The sequence below is a fragment of the Sorex fumeus genome, unplaced genomic scaffold (genome assembly GCF_029834395.1).
Source record: "Sorex fumeus unplaced genomic scaffold, SorFum_2.1 ptg000047l, whole genome shotgun sequence".
Lineage (NCBI taxonomy): Eukaryota > Metazoa > Chordata > Mammalia > Eulipotyphla > Soricidae > Sorex > Sorex fumeus.
This window is the reverse complement of record NW_026606104.1, coordinates 40,161,227-40,177,675: the sequence shown is the minus strand read 5'-3', so window position 1 is coordinate 40,177,675 and position 16,449 is coordinate 40,161,227. Positions and strand designations below refer to the sequence as shown.

The window sequence follows — 16,449 nt, the reverse complement described above, 5'->3', positions numbered from 1 at the left end:
GACTCTGGGGCTGCATACCCTGTTGGTGATGCACTTGTATAGCAATTCTTGCTTGAGTGCTCACCATGCTCCAGGAACTAAGTACGTGACATAGTGATCTCACTCAGGCCCACAGTTCCCCTATGAGCAGGTCCTGTGATCACACCCCCACCCCCATTCTTCAGATTAGAAACTGAGTCTGTGATTCTGGGCACATCTTCTCCATATACTTGCTGCTCATCTCTTGTTTTTCATCTCTCTGGTCCCTTGTTTGACCTTGGAATCTCTCAGCTTTTTCCAAGATGGCTGGAAGGCTGCTCAGAGCCTGTCCCCCTTCATTGAGAAGCTGGCAGCCTCAGTACACACAGTAAGTAGGTCCTCTGCCTCGGGCATGTATGTGATCTGAACAGTCTGAGAGTGATAGCTAGATCCTGCCTTGAGAGGGAGGCCCCACCTCGCTGGGCTCACACTCTGCAGAGGACACAGCTGGTAATGGGGTCTGCTCTCTGTGCCATAGCTGCGGCAGGCCCAGGAGGAGGAGTTGCAGAAGCTGACCCAGCTCCGGGACTCCCTTCGAGGGACACTGCAGCTCGAGAACAGAGAAGTCAGCCCCTGAACCATCCCCTAGCGAACTCAACCCCCATCCCCACTCCACCAGGGCCCAGCATGGAGGGAGGGAGGGAACGTAGATCCCTAAGAGGAGGAACACTGCAGAATTGGGTCTCCCCGCCAACTCCAAGCACCCTGAAGTTTCCTTTGCATGTCCGAGGAACAGGAGAATCTGAGCAGGAAGAACTCAGGAGGTGGCTACAGCATCCACCAACACCAGGGCAACAAGCAGTTTGGGACAGAGAAGGTGGGCTTTCTGTACAAGAAAAGTGATGGGTAAGTGGCACAGAGAGCTCAAGCAACTTGCTCAGAGTCATACAGCCAGTAAATGACAGGGCTAGGGAAGCAAATCACCAGAATCTAGATACATGAACATCTACTAAAAATCACTGCCTCGTCTTTCTCTTTTGTTGTTTGGTTTGGTTTGGTTTGGTTGGTTTTTTTTGGGGGGGCCACACCGGCAGTGTTCAGGGGCTTGTCCTGGCTCTTTTGTCAGGGATCACTCCTGGCAGTGCCTGGGGGATAGAACTAGTGTCGGCCACATGCAAAGCAAGCGCCTGTTTCTCCAGCCTATGGTTGTTCTTAACTTGAAGAAGAAAAACAGCACTTGCCAAGGAGAGCTAACACCGTGCCCTGGACAAGGTCCATGCTTTAACCTCTACGATACACTGGACGGGCCTCCGCTGGCTGTGCCTTGCAGCCCAGTGTAAAGAAATTAGTCTGTGAGGGGCTGGAGTGATAGTACAATGAATTGAGCACTTGCCTTGCATGTAGTAGACTATATTCGATCATCTGCAACCCATATGGTCCCCCAAGCACCACCAGGAGTGATTCCTGAGTGCAGAGCCAAGAGTAACTCCTGAACACTGCCAGGTGTGGTTCAAATACCAAAAAATAAATAATTTTTTAAAAATAAATAAACTGGTCTGGAAATGTGACGCCCTATGGGGTATATTCATGTTTCTACTTATTACTTCATTGTTACAGGAAATAACTACTAAACCAATGACTATTTATTTTATAGTAGAAGTGTGAAGTAACTTTGGAGCATGGATTTAGAAGTTTATTTTGGAATGGGGAGAAGTGGGAGTCACACCCACAGCTGCTCAGGGTTTATTCCATGGGAGATCACATAGTGCCGGGGATCAAACTGGGGCTTCTGTTTGCAAAGCATGCCCTTCAACCCTTTGAGCCAGCCCCTCAGCCCTCCAGATGCCGTTATGGAGGGCTTGATAGTATTTTCCTTTGTCCTTAGCCTAAACTCATCAGTTACAGACAAATGCCTGCCCTCCTCCCAGACGGGGAATGCTGTAAGATCAGAGCCTGGGTCCCCTCATCACACACTTCACTCTTGGACGTCCAAGGCCACATGGTCCCCTTTAGGATAAGACTCCCAGAGAGTAAGCCCATGTTCTTCCTCCATCAGACTGGGAGATTCCTTAGGGTAAGTCTCTGTCTCCTCCATCAGAAGGGAGTCTTGAAGTGAGGAGTGGAGGATCAGTGAATGGAAGCAGTGAAAGGTCTCATAGATGGCAGACAGATCTGCTGCAGAAAACTCTCTTTTCTGCTACAATGGAATTAGGGGCAAGCTTGGGTCACTGTTTTTCTCTCCCCTGGGTCCTAGAATCCGAAGAGTCTGGCAGAAAAGGAAGTGTGGCGTCAAGTACGGCTGCCTGACCATCTCACACAGCACGGTGAGGCCGGGCCAGGGGTCGGGCACAGTGGCGGGCCATTCCTGGGTGTTATGGACAGACATATGTCAAACCCTCCCTCCAAGCGTGGCATGAAGATTTGGATCCAAGTAGCCAGAGGGCAGGAATCCCAGCTCCCCAGCCTAGTCTTGACCCACACTCCACCTTTTTTTCCAGGGTTCAGAGGTGTTCAAGTAGTGCTCAGGGGGTCTGGGAGTCACTCCCAGTGATTCTCAGCCTGACTGGGGGCTGCTGGGGCCACACCCAGCAGTGCTAGGAGTGGGGGGACCAGACAGTGCTGGGGATGGTCATGACCTCCACAGGCAAGGCCTGTGCTCCAGCTCCTTGCCACTGCATATTCTAAAGATGAAGGGAGAGGAGGGGTACACTGTTTTGTTTGGGGGCCACACCCGGAGGTGCTCAGGGGTTACTTCTGGCTCTGCACTCAGGGATCACTCCTGGTAAGGCTCAGGGTCCAGATGGGGTATTGGGGATTGAACCCAAGTCAACTGCATGCAAGGCAAGTGCCTTACCTGTTCTACTATGGCTCCTATCCTAGGAGAGATTCACTGGAGCAGGATTATTATGCCCGTTTTACAGATTCAAAACAGATAAGCAAGAGTTTGGGAGGCCCAGAGGATAACATGTATGTCAGAGTTTCCCAAACTTACTTGGCCTGCCTTCTTTTATTAGAAACAAACAAAACCCCTCAGTACCCCATCCCTGGAAATTGACCTACTTAGTGCCCCCAGTTGTACCTGAAGCTCCTACGACCCCCCCTGGATCCTTCCTGCACCCCTGGGCGGAGTAGGTGGTGTCTCCCACTTTGGGAAACACGGTTCTACCCCTAAACTCTCATTGACACAGATCAACCGGCCCCCAGTGAAGCTGACCCTGCTGACCTGCCAAGTGAGGCCCAACCTCGAGGAGAAGAAATGCTTTGATCTGGTTACACGTGAGTCCTCTGCCCTCCATCCCAACTGCCCAGAGCTTCTCAGACCCCTTAGCAGTCAGGGGGCGTCAATATGGGGAGCATGGTGGTCTTTGTCCAGTCCCACAAGGGCTGCTGCTGCAGGCACAAGGCTCCTGTAAAACGTGCTGTGGGTCTGGGCGACACAGCTTTGGGATTGCTGTCTCAAATGTCCCGTTGCATCCTCTGGATCCTTGGGTGCTCAGCCTGACTGGCAGGCTGCTGCACCTGCACCCAGATCTAGAAAGCCCTGGTCCTTCAGGAGGGACAGGACGGTGGGGACACGCAGAGGAGAGGAACAGAAGGAGTATTGCAGGACCCTCGGGAGCGGAAAGGTCAGGGAAGGCTGCAGCAGACAAGAGAGTATTTGAGTTTAGTTGAGGGGGGTACAGAAGGCAGAGCTGGGGCAAGGACAATCTTAGGAGACAGGATGGGCGGGATGAGAGGCAGAGAAGCAGGAGAGGAGCCCAGCCCATGTGGATCCCCAGGCGGTGGCTTGCTGAGACCCAGGAAACCCTCTTCAAGGTTTCACCCTTGTCTCCAGGCAATATGCTGTGCCCAGAGAATAGTACAGTGGGTAGGGCTCTTGCCTTGCACACGGCCAACTCATGTTCAATCCCCAGCAGCCCATCTGGTTCCCCAGCACCACCAGGAATGATCCCTGAGCTCAGAGCCAGGGGTCAAGCCTGAGCACACCAGTGTGTCCCAAAACCAGAAAAAGAAAAAAACAAACTAAAAGGGAGGCGTGGTGGGAGATGGGGTGGCACGAGGAACTCCAGAGCAGAGGAGTAGCCGCGGCAGAGCCTGACCTCTCGCTCCCCCTGGCAGCTGGCACAGGCTGGGAGAAGGGCTGTGGGGAGGGTGCGGGGGCAGTAGGACACCCTCCAGCAGGGCCTCATACTGGGGCGACCTTTGCGATTCTCCTTGGGAAGTGACATCTGAGGACCTGCCCGCCGCCCACTGTCCACTGTTAGCATTCACCCTTCCACACCCCTCAGTTATCCACTCTGGAACCCCGCCCCCCACCCCTTTTTGATAAAGGGCTTCTGGCCCAAAACAGACCCACTAGGTTTCTCTGTGCCAGACCTGCTCCTTCCTGTCCCCACAGACAACAGGACATACCATTTCCAGGCGGAGGATGAACATGAGTGTGAGGCGTGAGTGTCCCCACGGCCAGCCTGGGGTGGGACAGGGGCGCCTCATGGCCCAGAGAGGTCTGGTGTCACCCCACCCCCCGCCACACGCACTCTGCAGGTGGGTGTCGGTGCTGCAGAACAGCAAGGATGAAGCCTTGAGCAGTGCCTTCCTGGGGGAGCCCAGCTCCTGCCCGGCGCCCTGGGGAGGCGCCGCTGGGCTGGACGGGGAACCCCAAGACCTTACGAAGCTGCTCATCGCCGAGGTGAAGAGCAGGCCCGGGAATGGCCAGTGCTGCGACTGCGGGGCCGCAGGTGGGGCTGGTGGGGCCAGGCGGGAGGAGGGAGCGGAGGAGGGGGCTGCACCTCCGGACACCAGCTGCGCCTCCTTACAGACCCCACGTGGCTCAGCACCAACCTGGGCGTGCTCACCTGCATCCAGTGCTCAGGCGTCCACCGCGAGCTGGGCGTGCGCTTCTCGCGCATTCAGTCCCTCACCTTGGACCTGCTGGGTCCCTCCGAGTTGCTGGTGAGGGTGCCGGGAAGGGGGAATGGGGGCGTGGTTTGATCAGGGCGCGCGGGGCGGGGCCTAGAGGCTCCCAGACCAGGGGAAGCATCAGGAGGCGGGGTTGGATCCAGAAAGACGCTGGATAGGGCGGAAGGGCCGCGGGAGTGCCTGTCCTCCAGGGGTCGCTGTCCCAACTCCTCCATCTTAATCTCCACCACTTTCTGTTCCACCTGAGCTTGCCTTGAACATTGGGAACACGCGCTTCAATGAGGTCATGGAAGCCCAGCTGCCCTCAAACGGTGGAGCTAAACCCTCAGCCGAGAGTGACATGTAAGGGCCCTGGCTGGATCTTGCACAGAAGTCTGGGCTGAGGGGAGACCCAGGAGAGTCCAGCGTCCCGGTCTAAGCGGAAGGAGAGTCCTAATTCTTGTGGGATGGTTCCTGGGCTTCATCTCTGAGACTGGACAATTCTGCTCTGAGACTCCCTGGTTGCCTTTGGCAGGAGCACCCGCAGAGACTTTATTGTGGCCAAGTATGTGGAACACAGGTTTGCCCGGCGAGTTCCGCATGACCCCCAGAGAGTCCGGACAGCCATTTGCAGCCAGGATCTTCTGTCAGTACTGGAGGCTTTTGCTAATGGGCAGGACTTTGGACAACCTCTGCCTGGGCCAGATGGGCAGGTGAGAACCACCTCCAAGGTCCACTTACAACCCACCTGCATTCTCATGCTCCCTAATCCCCCTCCAGGACCAGCCATTAGTTTCTTTAACCTTACCTGAAATCTGCTCAAGTCCATCCATCCGAGGGGATTATAGGGATCGAGTATGTGGCTTAGTGGTAGAACATTTGCCTTGCATGCATGAGGTCCTGGGTTCTGTTTTAGTCCTACATTATCCCCCAGCAGTAAGCCGGCAGTAAGTAGCTCCTGCGCACCAAACTAAACAAACTAAACAACAGAGAAGTAAAAGGGAGAGATCCTGACTTTCGTCAAGCAGACCTAAGCTGAATCGTGGTGCAGACTCTTCCTAGCTGAGGGATCCAGAGCAGGTCATTTAATCTTTTTGTTGTTGTTTGGCCGTACCAACAACACTCAGGGTTTCCTCAGCTCTCAGGAATTACTCCTGGAAGTGCCCAGGGGACCATATGGGATGCCGGGGATCAAACCCAGGTTGGCCATGTATGAAAATGGGTTCATAATAGTTCTCACAGTTTTGAAGTGAGAATTAATTTGTAAAATTGTAATATATATAAATATATATATATATATAATGAGCCTTGTACATAATTATGTATGTTAGTATGTTACCTTTTATTCCTTGAATTGCTTTGGAAATAGATGTGGTAGGTCAGATTAGAACAAGAAAGGCAAGCTGAAGAAACAGTACAGAGGTAATGGTGCTTATTTTGCATGTACCCAATTTGATCCCTGGAACTGCATGGGCCCCTGAGCGAGCCCTACTTGAAGCAATTTCCAATCACATTGCAAGGAATGGCCCCAGAGTACAACCAGGTGTAGCCAAGTACCCCCATCCATACAAACACACATATACATACATACACACACATACACACACATACACACACACATACACATACACGTGCACACAGCAAAAAAAGAGCAAGAAGGGCCATGCCATTGGTGATTCCAAGTAACCATCATGTGAGCTAGGAGGAGATAAGTTTGATGTTTTTTTTGGGGGGGTCACACCTGGCAATGCTTAGGGTTTACTCCTGACTCTTCACTCAGGAATTACTCCTGGTGGTGCTCCCCATTCCCCTGGGGACCATAGGGGACTCTGGCAATCGAACCAGGGTCAACTGCGTGCAAGGCAAACGCCCTACCTCTGTACTATATTCCTTGAATTGCTTTGGAAATAGATCTGGTAGTTCAGATTAGAGCAAGAAAGGCAGGCTGAAGAAAAAGCTCCAGCCCCATGAGTATGATTTTTAGTTTGCAACATGTAGAGTTCTATGGATTGGTTGAATGATGATATGAATGTAAATAGAAAGTACAACTGAACTATATACTTAGAAATATTGAAGATGGTACTTTTTTTCCTTACCATAAATTTATGATAAAATTATACATTTTGAACCACAATAAAAAATTGTTATGGGCTCAGAGAGATATACATAGCTTTGGAAAAATAAAATTTGCCACTTTTGGTTGTTTTTGAATTTGGGGGGAAAAAGGTTTGGGGTTGGTTTCACTTGTGGTGCTGGGCTCCACACTAGATGAGGCGAGTAGTGCCAGGGATCAAATCCAGGGCCTCATGTGTGCAAAATATGTTTTCTACCATTAAGCCATAGCCTTAGACTCCCAGATTTGCCATTTTTAGCTCTTCTTTGTTTAAAAGAGAAAAAGGGGAAGGGTGGTTAAAATCGACAGGACTTAGTGACAGCTTCAATTCAGAAGTTGAATTTCATGTATTTGAGCTGGTGCCTCGGTAGGGCTGGCCAGGGGGCAGTTTGCTCTCAAGTGAGCAAAGAAAGAAGTTGGGACATTCTGCACATGAGTGTGAGCTGAAAGCAGTTGCTTAGCAGGAGAAGTGGCAGAGCCCTAAGCCAGGAACCACCTTTTGCGGGGGTAAGAGGAAGAAGAACCTTGGGAAAAACAGGTCTGTCACTATCCTCCCAAATGTGGCTTCATCCTTGCCCTCTCCTCCCTTGGAGTTTCTGGCCGCTTGATGTGTGAGGAGGCAGCAAGGGTTGCAGAGAGTAATATGGGGCAGGGGGTGGGGGCGGGTGACAAGCAGACTGAGGAGAGACTCAAGTGGTGTGAATGTATATTCAGGCACCTGGAGAGCTTGCCCTGCACTTGGCCATCAGAGTCGCTGACCAGACCTCTCTGCCCCTGGTGGATTTCATCATCCAAAATGGGTAAGAGCCTCTCTGTTTGTCCACATCCCCAAGCTCCTCCCCCTCTGTCTTCTCTCCTCTCCTTCCCCCCCCCACACACACACCTGATTTAAACCCCTCACCTGCCTTCCCTATTCTCCCCTCCCTGACCCCCAGCGGTCACCCAGATGCCAAGGCTGCTGATGGAAACAGCGCCCTGCACTGTGCTGCTCTCTATAACCAACCTGACTGCCTCAAGCTGCTGCTGAAAGGGAGAGCCTCGGCTGGCACAGGTGGGCAGCCTCCCCTTGCACACCCCCTTCCTCACTGGCCCCCACCCCGTGGGGACGCCCTGTCTTTCTCCCAGATGAATGGTACATGGAGGACCAGCCTAGACCTTGCAGGCAGACTTGGGGTCTAATCCTGGTCTGCCCCTGCCCACTCCAGGGACATTGGATTTGTCCCTTCAAGCTCAGATCCTCAGCATCTTTCTCTGTGAAATGGGAATCATACGCTGACTGAGTGGGTCTGCTAGGAAAGATGTTATTTCTGAAAGTCCCTATTCAAACAAACATCAGCTTTATCTGAATAATAGTCATTATAATAGCTCTTGTTTGTTATTTAATATTTGTCTTTTAATAGGCCAAGTGCTCTTACGAGTATTAAATCAATTTAGTCCTCTCAACAGCCATATAGGCCATAGAGATACCTGCCTCCTGACATGCAGCCCACCCAGTTCCATCCCTAGCACTGCATATGGTCCTCTGAGAACTACCAGGGGTCACTTTTGAGCACAGAGCCAGGAATAGCCACTGATCCCACTGGCTGTGACCCCAACACCTCCCACTTTCTCCGCCTCAAAACAAAGAACGGGTTATTATAAATATCCTATTCACCTTATAGATGAGAAAGCTAAACCCCAGAGAGGTTAAGTAACTTGCTGAAAGCCACCTAGCCAGGAAGTAGCAGGGACAAGATTCGGTCCTAGATCATTTGGTTCCAATGGCCACTCTTAACCTCTGAACTGTAATGTACTTTTTTACCCTAACCTTTACCACTCCCACAGTGAACGAGGCAGGAGAGACAGCTCTGGACATTGCCAGGAAGAAGCAACACAAGGAATGCGAGTTGCTGGTGAGGTGTAATGGGGGAGGCGAGCCCCTGATACTGTCTGCTGAGCCCTGTTCCTGCCTGCTAAGCCCCGCCTCTATTTGCTGAGCCCCACCCCTATCTGCCGAACCCCGCCCGTTTGCTGAGCCCCGCCCCTTTCCCTCTGCTAAGTTGCTGACATGCCAAACTATCCCTACTTTTTTTGGGGAGCAGCTGGAGCAGGCCCAGGCTGGAACCCTGGCCTTCCCTCTGCACCTGGACTACTCCTGGGGGGTGTCTCCAGAGGCTGGCTCTGACAGTGAGGAGGAGGAGGAAGAGAAGGTGGGTCCCAGCCCTTGTCTCTCAAGTCTCTAGGTAGCAGAAGGGAAGAGCCAAGCTTGGACCTAGTGTAGTCCAGGGCTGGTCTGAGGAAACCAAACGTCTTCCCTCCCACACTTTTGTACCAGCAGCGCTGCCCTCTGAAAACCCCAACCCAAGCCCGCTGGACCAGTGGGAGACTGGATATCAGCAACAAGACCTATGAGACCATTGCCAGCATGGGACCAGCTACCCCTCAGAGCCAGAATGAGAATTCCCCTCCACCCTTGCCAGTTAAGAACCCTTCCCGGACTGTGGTCCCAGCGCGTGCAGGATATGGCAGCGGAGGTATGGTGGCCACCCCAAAGAATGCCTGTTCGTTGAGGGCTACTGTGTGTGGCTGGGTGCTGAGCTGAGTGCAGATATTAATCTGCTTCCTGATAATCTCCTGTCAGCTACAGGTTATCAACATCCCTTGAAGGAGCATAAATACTATGCAAATGGTCAGTCATCACAATCGATCATGATCATGATCATCCTGTTGTTCGTCGATTGCCTCGAGCAGGCACCAGTAACATCTCCTTCAACCTAGCCCTGAGATTTTAAGAAGTGCCATATTCAAGGCTCTTTCAGGGTTAGGAGAATGAGACCCATCGTTGTTACTGGTATTTGGGATATTGGGTACACCACGGGGAGTTTGCCAGACTCTGCTGTGTGGGCAGGTTACATTCAGTCAATTGTATGTCTTCTTTTTCTTTTTCTTCATATTTGGGCCACACTGGCAGTGCTTAGGGTCTACGTTTGGCTCTGCACTCACAGATCACTCCTGGTGGTGCTCAGCAGGTCATATGGGGTGCCTGGGGTCAAACTCAGATTGGCCACATGCGAGGCAACCATCCTACCTGCTGTACCATCTCTCCAGCCCCTCAAGCACATGTCTTTCAAGTATGAGGTCCTGCGTTCGATCCAATACTGAGTGTGGCATGCCCCTCCACCTTCCATGCCCCAAAGCTCCCACTACCACCAGCACATCAAAAAAGAAGCAAAAATATTCCATGATGTGCCCAAGATTCCACAGCCACTAAGTCTCTGATGTAGGGCTGAAACCCAGCTCTTCAACCAGAGAAATAGCACAGGGGTTATGACTCTTGCCTTGCATAGGTGACCCTGACTCAATCACCATCCTGGTCCTTGAGGGTGTTGGGATCGGGAGTTCCCTAGCCCTGGGAGGCGCGGAGAGACCAGATAGACACAATTCCTGCAGGAGTAAAAACGGGGTTTATTTAGACCAGCATGCTGGGGCTCCGCAGCATACCCCAAAAACGGGCAGTGGCTGAGAGCCCCGAACTTCTTCAAAAGGGATCTTATATAGGCCTTCACTGGCCGTTACAGCAAAGCCCGCGCATTTCATAGCCAATAGATTTGTAACAACATATACTTTCTTAACCAATCCATTTAAATGTACCTCACTCCTTAGCCTATAGATTCAAAGATCAGCATTTACGTACATCGATTGTCAGCACAAGCAAGGTTATAGCTGGAATCATTAAGCCTTAGGTAATCTCCCTTGACCATCCTCGTTTTGAGTTACCCAAGTCTGCAGGGTGCTTTAGTGAGACAATACATTCCAGGAAAGGGCAATTTCCCCCAACCACCCGCATCCTGAGTTATCCTTTACTCAAATCTGCAGGGTGCTTTACTGAGACAATACATTTCAGGGACAGTAAATCACTTTCCAAGTCCCCTCTCCCCCAGGTGCAAAGCAGCCAAGCAGTTTTACAGAAAGCAATGTTGCAAGTTAGCTAAAGTACACAAAAATTTGATGCCCTAATATGGATTCTTTCAGAGGGTACCATCCCCCCACCCCTCGCAGGAGTGACCCCTGAGCACAGAACCAGGAGCAAGCTCTAAGCACCACGTGGTGTAACCCCAAAACAAACAGAAAAACAAAAACAAAAAAACAGGTCTGCGCTACTCTTAAGTTCTCGGGTGTTCACTCGAAAGAAAGAAAAGCTTTTATTGAGCATTTACCTTGTCTCTGGCTTTCTGGAGGCTACCAAGACAGAGTGTCATAGGGTAGATGTAAGCTGGATGGTTATACACCTAAATTGAACATTTTTCTGCAAATAGAATGGAAGACACTGAGAATGTACAAAATAAATCTTAAAGCTAGATTGGATAAAAATATCTTTACAGGGGAGAACAGTAAATATATGCTTAAGACATTGTCCAGGGGACTGGAGCGACAAGTGCAACAGGTTGAGCATTTGCTTTGCACACGACTGACCCAGGTTTGTCACTGTCACTGTCACTGTCCTCCCGTTGTTCATCGATTTGCTCGAGCGGGCCCAGTAACGTCTCCATTGGAGACTTTGTTGTTACTGTGTTTGGCATATTGAATACGTCACGGGGAGCTTGCCAGGCTCTGCCGTGCGGGCGAGATACTCTCGGTAGCTTGCCGGGCTCTCCGAGAGGGGTGGAGGAATCGAACTCAGGTCGGCCATGTTGGCTGCGTGCAAGGCAAACGCCCTACCGCTGTGCTATCGCTCCAGCCCCAGGTTTGATCCCTGGCATTTCATATAGTCATTCACTGGGTGTGACCCAATCCCCCTTCTCCCCCCAAAAAAAGACATCGTCAGAAACAAAAATACTCCATTATCCCATTTTTATCTTTTTTTTGTTTTTGTAGTTGTTTGTTTTTTGGGCCACACCTGATGGTACTCAGGAGTCACTCCTGACTCTGCACTCAGGAATCACTCCTGGCAGGCTCAGGGGACCTATGGGGTGCCAGAGATTGAACCCGGATCTGCCACATGCAAAACAAGCACCCTACCCACTGTACTATCTCTCCAGTCCCCATTTCTATCTCTTTTAACTTGAATGTTGTTTTTGGTTATGGGGCCATGGTTAGTGGTGCTCAGGGAGTACTCCCAGCTTATTGCTCCTGGAATTCTCCCAGTGGTACACAGGGGATCATGTGGTGCCAGGTATCAAAGCCAGGCCTCATGTATGCAAAGCATGTGATCAAGCCCTTTGAGCTATCTTCTCAGCCCTTTGAGCTATCTTCCCAGTCCCCCTAATATAAATTTTAACTACCTCTCCTTTGTCTCTATATAGTTTGAGTTTAAAGGGTAATGATTTCTAAGAAAATGACACATGTACACACATAAAAGAATGCAGTTCACTATAGTATAAGGCACTGCATTATAGGGAACATAAATCACAGAGGTCAGGCATTTGAGTGAACTTTTTTTTCTCCCACACTAATATAGTGCCTGGCAGTTCTCAAGAGCTCTCTGTCAAATAGATAAATTAGACTTTTCTTGGAAGTTTAGGGGACAGAGAGAGAGAAAGCATATCTGAGAGGAAAGGAGTTGACTAGGAAGTTGGTGGGGGATAGCTTCTCAGCTGAACCTGAGTGATGAGCAGGAGAGTCCAGATTGAGGGGTGAGCAGAAGCAAGTCAATGGGCGAGTACATCATGAATGATCGGGACAAATATGGTGGGGAAGCATTGAAGGGCAGGAGAGAGGTTAATAGCGAGGAGTAGGAGTGAGGAGTTGGTTAGAACCAGAATAGACCTAGTAGCTAAAGATTTCTCTGAAACTAGCACAAAAATGGCCAAGACAAGCTTTATCACTTCGGATTCCAGATCGACCAGAAGCTCCCACCCTGAGCTTGGAGCCCCATGGACCCCCTGAGAGCCTCGCCAGTCCAGCTTCCTCCTCCTCCAGCCTCACGAGCCCTGTGGAACATGGAGGACCCAGTCAAACTCAGCTGGGCTCTGAAGAGGGCCTCTGGGAGTCCCCAGGCCTGTCCCGGCCTGGCCTGATGTCTGGAACCGCCCCTGTGGAGACATACCCCCCAGTCAGATTCAGGTCAGTAAAAGCCCTGCTGTGCAATCTGAGGTACTCTCACACCTCTCTGGGCATCCGTTTATTTCTCCATGTCAGAAGGATGCCTGCCATGCAGTGCCGAGTCCCTGACCACTGCAGAAGTGCTGGGCCTGGAGTGCATGGGGATGGGATGTCATAGTCACCCTCTTCACGCACTGGAGAGCTGGCGAGAGGCTGGGATGGGGACTGCTTCATCCCACCCGCACCCCATTCTGTGGCTCCCTGTGAGGTCTTTGCACCATCCCCACCTTCGACCCAGGGCCTAGTCCTCACTTCTGTACAAACTCTTTCAGTTTAGGGTTTTAGGAATAGGCTAGGAGGTATCTCCAGAGCTCTGTGAGTTCTTGGGCCTGGACAGCCCTGGCCTGGGGACCTAATGGACCTTCATGCAACACCCTCTGCTCCAGCCTTGTTTTCTAGAGCCCTTTCTCTGCTGCCGGGGGGTGGGGATTTCTGTGGACTTGGGGGCCACCTTGAGCTGTATCTGTCTTCCAGCTCCGAGAGCACTCGCTCCTATCGACGTGGGGCCCGGAACCTGGAGGACTGTCCCTCAGCCAGGCAGCCTCTCCTAAGAAGGAACACACCGGTAGGAGTTCCTGGATGTCGTGGCACTGGGGGTGGCGGGGCCCCGGAAGGCTATTGGTCACCAGTAAGTGTGTTGGGGTGGCAGGCTTCGCCTCGTGATTAGGGCACCAGAGAGCCTCAGGCAGCCACAGTGTGGCTTTTTGGGCTTCATCCCAAGGCAGGGGAATGTGGAAAGAGCCTAGGTTTTGAGGGGGCAGCAGACACAAGCTCCGGCTACCCCCGCAAGGAGGAAGAACAGAGCTTTGTCAACCAAGATGGTGACTCCGAGAAAGAATTCCAAACCTGGGGTTGGAAGCACAGTGGGTAAGGTGTTGCCTTGCATGCACCTGACCTGGGTTCAATCCCTGGCACCACCTCTGCTTCTTTGAACCAAACCAGGAGTGATCCCTGAGCTCAGAGCCAGGAGTAAGCCCTGGGGATCAAACCCAGGTTGGCTGTTGCACTATTGCTTCAGTCCCTCGCTTCATATCTTTTTTACCTCAGTTTTTATCATCTGTAAAATGGGGTTGGTTTCATATAGCCACAGTGTGACACTTGCAAAATGGATATAAACAAGTGGAATGTAATCGGTAGTTTAGAAGAGCTTTTTGCACCCTTCTCTCCACAGGCTGGCTTCACCGATGGAGACGGCTCAAGGACTGGGGTTCTTCCAGCAAGTTCTGTGCAGCTTTTGCAAGACTAGCTCCTTGCTGGCCCTCATGTGTCTGAACCACCCCATGCTGGACCCCAATATTCAGAGCTAGGACTTGAACCCATGAGACTGGGGAGCTGACGTGTTCATTCCCCTCCAACTTGACTTTGTCCCTTGTGCCTCTGTAGCTGCCCTTCTCTCTTGCTGTGAAGCCAAGACACCCACCCTTCCTAGCCTGAGCTGACAATCCAATGTCTCTCCTGTCTCATTGCCCCCAGGCACCAGGGAGCCCTGTGGATGGATCTAAGTGCTGCTGAGCTAGCTTCAGCTATAGAACCTCAGTCCTCATCAGTCGAGGCCTCATCTTCCATCATTCTGGAGTGTTCACAAGAATTGGACCAGCCGCTCCATCATTCTCCAGACCAGGAATTCTGCCAGACTAGGCACTTTCTTTTCTGCCATTCTTAGCTTGTCTGCTGTTCCTGCATCCCAATTCTATGTCTATAACTGTGCGGGGCATTGCAGATGTTGAATGAGGAAGACGGGGTCCTGCAGATGTGATCTCTTGCTGGGAAAACTGATCTCAAGGGGAGATGGGCTTGGGAATGCATAGGACTAGATCCTGGATATGGTTCTGGATTCACGGGCAGACTGGTTTATATCTGTATGACATTGCCATTATCTATAGCCTTTGTCCATCCAGGGTCAATGTCCATACTGTGCTGGCCTCTAAATGAGTATCCTGAGTATCGCTTCATTTAAGGAACAGTGCAGCCTTCCTGGAAACCTCGCCAGGTATTCATTCCCCAGCTAAGAAGAAGAGCAATATTTACTCCTGTTAGCCTATTCCCCTAATTTAGCAGGAAAGAAAGGAGTGGTTTGAGACTGGGGTGATGTTATAGCAGGATGGGTACTTGCCTTGCACATGGCAGCCTCAGGTTTGATTCCCCAGGACCCCGATGGTCCCTGAATCCTCCAGGAGCAGTCACTGAGTGAAGAGCCAGGAGTAAGCCCTGAGCACTGCCAGATGTGCCCCAGCATCCCCCCAAAAGGAATGGTCTGGAAGTCCAGATTTCTTTCTCCTTTTTCCCTCAGTCACCATAAGAGTCTTTTAGTCTTAGGAAAGGTGAAAGACAAACAAGGAGAGGGTTGAAGTAGGAGGGCAGAGACTCAAAGGTTCTGCCTCTAGTGCCAGGAGGCCCAGGAGGGTTCCACGTCCAAAAGCTTCACCAATCACTAACGCCAGCTGTACTGCCACTGGGCTCGGGGCCCTGGGTGGGATGTGCCAGGCCAAGCAGGAGAAGCTGTGAGTGACCAACGCAGTCTGGCTGGGAGACTCGCTCTCTTTTGCATGCTAAATGGTCTGCAATGCCCCCCAGACGTGGGTGAACTTTTGAGTCCCCCCTCCTCACGCCCCATCTGCTGGTTTTATTCATCTCAGACTTGTTATTTTGCTCATCTCTAATAAACTATTTTTTTAAATAATTCCATTGGTTTCATTTCTGTGATCTGAAGAGCAGTAGGGAAGGGAATGTTAGGACTTCGCACCGTTTCTCCAGACCTCGGATGGGAGAAGCTGAGGGTAGCAGCAGTTGGCAACATTTGGCAATGCAAAGACCTTTTGCTTGTTTGTTTTGGGGGGCACACCCAGAAGTGCTCAGGAGCTTTTCCTATCTAGGTGCCTGGGATATTGTTTCAGTGCTGGGGACCAAACCCCACATGTATGGTATGTACTCCAGCCCATCGAGCTCTCTCCCCAGCCCTACTGCAGTTTTGATCGTCGCCAGCTGGGATGTGCTACTGGCATCTAGTGGCTTAAGTCCATGGATGCTGCTAAAATACCCTACAATACACAGCTTCACCCTCCTCAGATGTGACTTATCCAATCTGTTTTTAGTGCTGACACTGAGAAACCCTGGTGTGGAGGATGGACCTGTGGACTAGGAGTCTGAGAACCAGCAGTTTAGCTCTGCCTGGGCTCCAATCTCACTTTGAATTCCCCTGAAATAAGGATTTAAGGGCAAGTTATGTATTTACACTTAGTGTGGGGAATCACACCAACAGTGCTCAGGGCTTACTCCTGATTCTGCGCTCAGAGATCATACCTGGCACTGTTTGAGGAACCATGTGTGGTGCTAGGATGGAAGTGGAATTGGCCCATGCAAGTGCCTAAATCCCTGTACAATCTCTCTCATCCAAGGGG

At 51.3% G+C, this 16,449-nt stretch overlaps 1 protein-coding gene across 2 annotated transcripts in view; it reads left to right on the top strand.

Annotated features, from left to right (window-relative positions):
• ASAP3 (ArfGAP with SH3 domain, ankyrin repeat and PH domain 3) overlaps nucleotides 1-15,862 on the top strand; it is a 56,199-nt gene extending 40,337 nt beyond the window's left edge. Inside the window, exons 8-25 of one of the 2 annotated variants that reach the window (XM_056123065.1) lie at nucleotides 271-346; nucleotides 497-583; nucleotides 755-864; nucleotides 2,213-2,282; nucleotides 3,147-3,234; nucleotides 4,358-4,406; nucleotides 4,504-4,697; nucleotides 4,778-4,911; nucleotides 5,126-5,220; nucleotides 5,393-5,570; nucleotides 7,685-7,770; nucleotides 7,906-8,021; nucleotides 8,795-8,862; nucleotides 9,052-9,159; nucleotides 9,288-9,483; nucleotides 12,787-13,012; nucleotides 13,526-13,616; nucleotides 14,223-15,862. In XM_056123065.1, coding sequence (XP_055979040.1) covers nucleotides 271-346; nucleotides 497-583; nucleotides 755-864; nucleotides 2,213-2,282; nucleotides 3,147-3,234; nucleotides 4,358-4,406; nucleotides 4,504-4,697; nucleotides 4,778-4,911; nucleotides 5,126-5,220; nucleotides 5,393-5,570; nucleotides 7,685-7,770; nucleotides 7,906-8,021; nucleotides 8,795-8,862; nucleotides 9,052-9,159; nucleotides 9,288-9,483; nucleotides 12,787-13,012; nucleotides 13,526-13,616; nucleotides 14,223-14,297 — 2,047 coding nt within the window. In that variant the 3' untranslated portion in view covers nucleotides 14,298-15,862. Of the gene's footprint in view, nucleotides 1-270; nucleotides 347-496; nucleotides 584-754; nucleotides 865-2,212; nucleotides 2,283-3,146; nucleotides 3,235-4,357; nucleotides 4,407-4,503; nucleotides 4,698-4,777; nucleotides 4,912-5,125; nucleotides 5,221-5,392; nucleotides 5,571-7,684; nucleotides 7,771-7,905; nucleotides 8,022-8,794; nucleotides 8,863-9,051; nucleotides 9,160-9,284; nucleotides 9,484-12,786; nucleotides 13,013-13,525; nucleotides 13,617-14,222 lie in introns of both variants that reach the window. The other variant, XM_056123064.1, reaches the window with a different exon arrangement.
• Nucleotides 15,863-16,449: the final 587 nt, after the last annotated feature.